General features: G+C 37.2%; 1 protein-coding gene across 1 annotated transcript; it reads left to right on the forward strand.

Moving 5' to 3' along the window:
• Positions 1-4,427: 4,427 nt before the first annotated feature.
• Positions 4,428-7,638, forward strand: LOC110101160 (probable protein phosphatase 2C 73). The gene is made up of 5 exons (XM_020828954.2): positions 4,428-4,903; positions 5,684-6,049; positions 6,126-6,243; positions 6,332-6,555; positions 6,896-7,638. The coding sequence occupies exons 1-5, from the start codon at positions 4,679-4,681 to the stop codon at positions 7,352-7,354; spliced, it is 1,392 nt and encodes a 463-aa protein (XP_020684613.1). The 5' UTR covers positions 4,428-4,678; the 3' UTR covers positions 7,355-7,638.
• The last annotated feature ends 367 nt before the right edge of the window (positions 7,639-8,005 follow it).

Raw genomic sequence — 8,005 nt, forward strand, 5'->3', positions numbered from 1 at the left:
CAACCCGGCAACCCGGTCGGGTCGGGTCCGGGTTGAAATGTCCGACCTGTTTGCAAAAATGTTCGGGTCGGGTTCGACCCGAATCCAACGGGTTGACTCGAATTAACACCCCTACTTACTGTATCAATTTCATAAGAATCAAATGCGGACTGTGGGACAAATTTGACTCCAACTATAGTAAAAATGATCCTTCAACATCTAGATAATATTTTAGGAAAATCTCGGCAAATGCAAGGATACTTCCAATCAATTATAGGCTTTATACAATCTTTTATGGGACTTCTACTTCTTAGGCAAGGTCATAATCTCGATCTCAAAAAGGCAGTAACAATCTAAAGATAGATCATTCTTCACCTTTGATGCGGGATACACACGACATTCGTGCTGTCCCAATAAGGGCAAAATTAATACCAGGCGGATTCGATTTTACCTATTCCACACAGGTTAACGTTATCGAATAGTGCTCTGACATACAATCTTAAATAGGTCTCACATCCCTGGTTCTTTAGATTTTTATGTTATGACTTCCGGTTCTTTTTTGATGCGGGATACACACGACATTCGTGCTGTCCCAATAAGGGCAAAATTAATACCAGGCGGATCCGATTTTACCTATTCCACACAGGTTAACGTTATCGAATAGTGCTCTGACATACAATCTTGAATAGGTCTCACATCCCTAGTTCTTTAGATTTTTATGTTATGACTTCCGGTTCTTTTTTTTCAATGAGGTCTTGATGTCTATTAATTTGGACATATAGAGTTACTAAATTGCTATAAAAATTAGATCTAAAGTAGGGGTATCAAAAATTGACACAACCCAAAAATCCAATTCGAATCCGAACAAAACTTTTTTAGTTATCGTCTACCCGAATTAGAAATGGGTTGGTTCAGGTCCTGATTTTCGACCTATTTCAAATTCCAGGCCAAGTTCGGGTTGACACGAAAACCTGAAAATGACTCGGGTTCAACCGAGAACTTCAACCAATTCTTGTTGTCCGCCTCTTCTACTTTCTATGAGTGACCTGACGACTTATCCATCAGCCTCTCCCCATCTTGCCATCCCACTGCCTTGCCATCCTTCCACCGGCGCTCGATTCGTGTTTCTAACCCTAGGTTAGGTGCTAAGCCGCTAGCTTCGCATTCCTCGACAACGTCGAAAGTTCCTTCCTTCCACTTCTCTAGTTTCATAAGGTTTGCTTTTCCTCTTCTCCTGAGTTCTCCGACATCAGCGACGTTCCTTCCTAGTTCCTGTCCTGCGGCTTCAACGAGATGACGGACAAGTTATCTTCCTCCTAGTCTCGACTTCACTTATTTCGTGTCGGGATGGGTCAACTCGGAAACCCAACGGGTCGGGTCCGAGTTGAATTTTATGGTCTGTTTAGAAAAAAAACATGTTAGGTTCGGGTCGTATCAAATAGCGTTGGGTCAGTTCCATATTCGGCTGAACCTGGCCCGCAACCCGATTTTTACACCCCTAGTCTAAAGCCATTCGAAAGAAAAATGATTGATCCAATGCACTCATCTGAATATGGTTATTTGGGTCATCATATGGGTTTCTGGAACATGGTTGTTTGTTACATACAAATATTTAGAGTATGTTTGGGATAGCTTTCTGGCTATTTTATATTCAAATAACAACCACAACTTTATTTGAGTGTTACTATTTTGTTGTTTTCTATTGGCTCAAAAAAAAAAGGCACGAATGCATGAATCCCCCTGTGCAGCCGTAGGATTCCATTTCCCTTAAGTCAAATTGAAATTAACTAGATTTCCCCTGAGGGTAGTGTCATGGTTTATAGATCTGGGGTTCTTACTTCCTATGAGCTCAAACGCCCATAGTTAATTACCTCTCTTACTACGTTAGAGAGAACTCTTGATTAAGGATAAATAAACTTTAGGTAATTTTAGTCTCAATTATGGAGAAAATGGAGGCAAACCTGATCATCACATGGTTTCGTCGTCCTGGGTATACCGTAAATTTCAGTCTACCAACACTAACAAGCATTGCATGTAGTGTCCAGGAAATCTAATTAGCAGCCATGGGTTTCCTTCTCTCAGGGATCTTGAGTAGACTGAAATGGTTAGATGTGTATTTTAGTTTGATTTAATTTGAGTTGTGGCTTATAGCTTCCTTAGAAGTTGCCCATTAATTTGTTTAATTTTGGGCTTACAGTAGTTAGATTTATTATTTTTGTTGCCCAATAATGGGTCTTACAACCTAATCTTATAGAATAGGATGCCCAAAAGTTTAAATTTTGCTTGAATTGGAATTGGATTAGGTCTTAGTGCTTCCTTAGAAATTGCCTAATGATGGGTCTTACGACCTAGAACTTTAAGCTAAGTGGCCCAAGTTGTGGGTCTTACAACCAAGTCCTATAGACTGGGATGCCCAATTGAGGGGTCTAGGGTTGCATTATCACCTAAACATTTACCTCAGAGGTCGGACTTACAGCTTCTATTAGAAGTGGCCAGTGTTTTAATTGGGGGTTAGGAGTTAGGTCAATTTTTACCTAAAATTTTCCCTAAGGTCGGGTTACGACTTTCCTATGAAAGTTGTCGGGTAGTGGGTCTTACAATCAAGTTCTTATAAATAAGGCTGCCGAATAATCTTGAATTTGATTGTTTATTTGTTGAGTTGATTTGAATTTATGATTTTTTCACTTCGGGGCTTTGAGATTTTCTTTAGTGTTTTAATTTGTTTTGTTGTGTGCTCATAACTTGTTTCCTACTACATTGTGGCTATACTAGTTTTTCAGTACTTTAGCTTTTCTTGCTTCCCAGTACTTTTGTCTTACTAGTAGTTAGATTTATTATTTTTCAGTATTTATTTCTATTTATAATTGTGCTGACTCTTATTTGCTTGATCGTAGGTGTTCGTAGCCAGTGGTTGCAGTAGCCGAGGTTTGCAGTTGCAGAAGATAGAGCCCAAAGATAGTTGCAAGAACTCGTTCAAGAGGGACCTTGGAGAACATGCAAAGGAGTTTGAAGATTTCTGAGTTGTTTGGAGAGATTGTACAATTAGTTTGAGAGTTATTATTTGAAAAGGATTTTGAAGAATTTGAGAGCCTGTATATGTCAAATAGTGGACAACATTCTTCCCCCCTTTTCCCATTTTATTCATTGTATTTTTATTTTATATTTGCTCTAATTAGTCAACTAAAAATGCTCCTGAATTTTAATAAAAATTTTTAAATTGCTCTCAAATTTAAAAATAACTTTATATTTTAAATAACTATTGTATTTTTTATATAATTGATTAAATCAATTAATTTTAATTAATTTTGAATTATTTTGATTAATTAATATTAATCAATTAATAAAAAAAATCTAAAATTTGATTGCTCTCCAATTTTAAAATTTTTATAGATCATTGTTTTCCAAAATTTATTAAGTCCAGAATTTTCGAGAAAATTTCGGCAGCCTCCCGGCGTCTCCTCCCCACCGAGGGAGAAATCGGGACGGTTTTTGCAGGAATTTCTTACTACCCGGATCTAAGGTTAACGGCATAGGACTTTCGAATTTAAATCATCCCACCAGGATCTAAGATCGATTGCGTGGGGTATTCGAATTGTAAAACCATCCTCGGGTAGAGGATTGGGTAGAGGATTTTATCTATTTAATACTTAGAAATGATTTATAGTTGTAGCTTTATAATATGAATTTAGTATATACTTTATAGTTGTAAATTTTATCTAAATATATAATATAAATTATTAATAACTTATATTAAATTTTGAATTATAAATTCATATTATTAAATAATTATTGTATAGTTTATTTTTTATTTAAATAATTTTAAAATTTATTAACTCATCCCGTTCACCCCGATCGAACCAATGAATCTTAACCTCTCTTTTTTGTGCTTTAATGACCGGCCCAATTTTCACAGCCTCGATATCTTTTGATAATGTATCATTTTTACTCCAAATTCACATTGATAATTAACTAAGCTTGACATATTAAGTAATTTTACAATAATAACAAAAATTAAATATTTTGATGAAATTTTTTAAAAAAATGAAGCTTTCTCAAAAATGGGGCTCAATTTGTTTCTTATTCAATTCTACATAATTCAATTCAAATAGAATTATACCAATTTTCAAGCAAATTTTAATTTTTGAACAACCTTATTGATACGAAGAAGAAAAATACAGCAATTCTTCTTCTCATACAACTTTTTCTCTTTTTGATCCGATCTCCTTAACTAAACCAAAGAAAACATCTACCTCATTGCCGGATTCAGAATAGGATAAAGACCTTCTAAGATGATGCAATCCTTATCCACTTAAAACTGACCTCCGCGACGCTATATGACCGTTAGATGAACCGTCATTCCGCCATTAAAAGATCTGTAAAAACCTTTCCCTTAAAATCATAGCCGAATTTAGTAAATGACGACTAAACTGCCTATAATTATCTTAATATCCACTATTCACAATGAATGAGGCGATGAATGAAATTGAAGCTGAAAGGAATGCGGTTTTGCAAAGGGCCCTCCCTGCGAGTAAATGCAGCCCGTGGGTAGCTTTAATTCTTTAAACTCCAAACCCTCGTTCTTGTTCTCATTCATTCTTTTCTCACCTTTCCATCTCCCTTCCCGGCAGCGAGTTTTGGCCGGAAAAAAAGCTGTTTTTTTCTTTCTTTTTTTGGGCGACAGCGACGGAGCTGAAGAAGAATGGGTGGGTGCTGCAGCAGAGACGATGTAGCCAAAGAGGGGCTGAGGAGCAGAGGGGAGGAGGAATTTAGTGACGTGTTCTGTGATGAAGGAGGCTTGGAGGGCGGCGTCAGTGCGATTGAGGACGGTACACGTGTGAGATTTGAGGGTTCATGCGGATTCGCTTCCATGTACACGCAGCAGGGATTGAAAGGGGTTAATCAGGACGCAATGGTGCTTTGGGAGGTAATTCTGCGATGGATTTTTTCACTGAAAGAGAAAACTGATATTTTGATTTAGGGTTATGTGAGTGTATGTGTGTGAAAATTGTGGTTTTGGGATTTTGAAGGGATCAATGACTGCTTTTCTTTTGAGATTTTCTTTCAATTTGTTAGAATAATAACTAAAGGTGAGATTTTTAATTTGTTCTTTTCTTCCCTTTCGGAAATTATATTTTTACGTTGCTAGGTAACTGCTGATAAACGTATATAATTGGCCAATGTAGATGGCTTTCATTTTTTTTTTTTTTGGTATGTGATTTATTTCGCTCTTCTTTTTTGTTCTTGTAATACTTTCAAAGGAAAATTTCTTCTTCTTTTTTGGTTTCCCCTCATTCCATCGTGCAATAAGCTCCTCTGCAAATATTTCATGCGTTTTTTCAATTTCATTGAAACAACACAAAAAACAAAAAAAGTCGGTGAAGAAAGGACAATATTTTTCCCATAAAGGAAAAAAAATCCACACCAAGGAATTAGTTTTGGAGAGCAAAACAGGGTGGGTGGATCATCTTCATCATTGTCAACTTTACCCCAAGTGTTTAGATTCAGATTTCAGTTTTATAATTGATTGTCTACACAACTCTAAATTTGTCTCATCTGGGTTTAGTGAGAAGCCTACATAAAAAAAGAAGGTGAGCGCTGATTGCCTTTGATAAAACTAAACTTGGCTTGCTCCTTGTTGTATATGAGCTTGCATTATGCATGAATAAGCTTTCTTCTCCACTTTTTTACTCCTGTGTTCTTTTAGGATTTTGGGGGTGAAAAGGGCTCAGTTTTTTGCGGCGTTTTCGACGGGCATGGCCCATTTGGCCACAAGGTTGCAGGTCATGTTCGCGATAACTTGCCATCGAAGCTGTCCTCGCAATTAAAAGCTTTGGGTTCTCATGTAGACCATCAGGGTAGTAGTGATCTTAGCTTCTGCAATGACAAATCAATTGAATTCAATGACACCACTGAGTCTTATGAGACAAAGAAGGATGAAAATGGCAAATGGTTTCCTTCTTGGAAGCGCACTTTCACCAATGCCTTTGAGGAATTGGACAATGAGCTTAGTATGAATACCAGCATCGATTGCATTTGCAGTGGAACTACTGCAGTCTCGGTTGTTAAACATGTGAGCTTGCAATCTTAATGATTTGTTATAATTTATTGCTTATCCCAACCATCTTACTCTTCTATTTTTCTCTTAGAGGGAGAATTTGTTAGTTGCCAACTTAGGAGATTCACGAGCAATTTTAGGCACAAGAGATGATAAAAACAAGCTTGTTCCAGTTCAACTCACCGTGGATCTGAAGCCAAATCTGCCTGGTGAGCTTGAATTTAACAATTTTTTTCACTCTCTAGCTATTCTTCTTCTTTATGTTAAATGACTGTTTTGTTATGGAAATTTAATTAGGTGAAGCTGAGAGGATTAATAGTTGTAAGGGAAGAGTCTTTGCACTTAAAGAAGAACCTGATGTACATCGGATATGGCTGCCTGATGATGATTGCCCAGGCCTTGCCATGGCTCGAGCTTTTGGTGACTTCTGTCTTAAGGACTACGGCCTTATCTCAACCCCTCAACTTTCTTCCTGGAAGCTCACAGAGAAGGATGAATTTGTTGTCCTTGCAACTGATGGGGTAAATTCACCATTGATCTACAATATTTTCAATAGTCAGTGCAAGATCTCATCTTTATTTGTTAATCAAGTTTGTTTGACTAACTTAATGTCTCATTTAGCTTTCGTTTGGGCCGTCTTTCGTACTGCTTCTTCAACTAGAAAGCTGTTTTAACAGCAGTAAGAAAGTCGTCCCAAACGAAGTCTTACTTCCGGAAGGCTTTTTTATTGCTTCTTTTAGAGTTTTAGTTTAAAAAATTTAATTTTTTGCTAAAACTCTATTTTAAGAAGCAATAAAAAAGCCGTCCCAAACGAATCCTTAATCTTTGTTATTATTAATTATCTTGTTTCTTCTCTTCCAGTTATGGGATGTTCTATCAAACAAGCAGGTGGTTAAGACTGTGTCTTCTGCTAGGAACCGCGCCGATGCAGCCAAGCTCTTGGTGCATCGAGCTGTTAGGACATGGAGGACTAGATATCCGACATCAAAGATCGATGATTGCGCTGCCATTTGCCTTTTTCTCAAGCACTCGAGTCTTTCCCCTCTCCCTTCATTTGATGGTGGAATCCATCCTACAAAATCTCGTGAGCTATCATTCTCTGAAAGCTTCAAAACTGCAAGAAGCAGTGAGACCTCTGATGCAGAGAATCTTGGTACCGCGGCAAATAAAGAGGACTGGACGGCTCTTGAAGGTCTCAGCAGAGTGAATTCCCTGGTGAAGATGCCAAGGTTTGCTAGTGTTCTTAGCTGGCGTCGGAGATCGATGAAGATCGAAGAACAAAATTCCAAAGAAGAAAAGAAATTGGAAGATGATTTTTAAATATGAGACTTGCCTCTGCAATTTAACTCAGAAAATGTTCAATTTTGAAGTCAGAGTTTGAGGAATCTGGAAAAGTGTGAGGTGTGAAGGGCAAGGGAGGCTAGGAAACTTGTCTCTTTGAACACCATCTGCAAGTCTTCATAAGTGAGGGACTTGCAGAACTTATTTTAGACCACTTATTGGAATCGCTATTATAAATAATCTGTGACATTTTGCTGGCTATATTGTGCCAAACATCTTACAGAATACAGCTAGTGAATAAATGTGAGCTCATATTACTCTTATTTTTCTTTGTTTTTCAGCCTATCTTCTGAAGTTATTATGGAACTAGAACCTCTAGAAGCTTGAACTTTATTTTTTTATCAACTAATTCAACTGAAATTTTGTTGACATTTAAACTTAGAAAGCAGGGTCTATAATAAGAGAAATACTGAGCGCTTGCTATGCCCACTTCTATACAGATTGACATCTATGATTTTAGTTTGACGAACCAAGCCGAGACGAGTAATATGTTGTTCAAATTTGTTCATTTAGATCATTTAACCCGAACTGAGTTCTTCACATAGCTTGTAAGTCCTATAAGTCTTGATGTGTTTAACTATAGTTGATTACATTTTAAGGACAAATAACTTTCTTGTGTGATTGAGTGGT

Source organism: Dendrobium catenatum, unplaced genomic scaffold, assembly GCF_001605985.2.
Source record: "Dendrobium catenatum unplaced genomic scaffold, ASM160598v2 fragScaff_scaffold_1553, whole genome shotgun sequence".
Classification (NCBI taxonomy): Eukaryota; Viridiplantae; Streptophyta; class Magnoliopsida; order Asparagales; family Orchidaceae; genus Dendrobium; species Dendrobium catenatum.

Excerpts from the sequence above, each read along its gene's own strand:
- LOC110101160 (XM_020828954.2), top strand. The coding sequence starts at position 4,679 with ATGGGTGGGTGCTGCAGCAGAGACGATGTAGCCAAAGAGGGGCTGAGG. Across the intron at positions 6,244-6,331 it reads TCTGAAGCCAAATCTGCCTG|GTGAAGCTGAGAGGATTAAT; the intron begins GTGAGCTTGAAT and ends AAATTTAATTAG. Across the intron at positions 6,556-6,895 it reads TTGTCCTTGCAACTGATGGG|TTATGGGATGTTCTATCAAA; the intron begins GTAAATTCACCA and ends CTTCTCTTCCAG.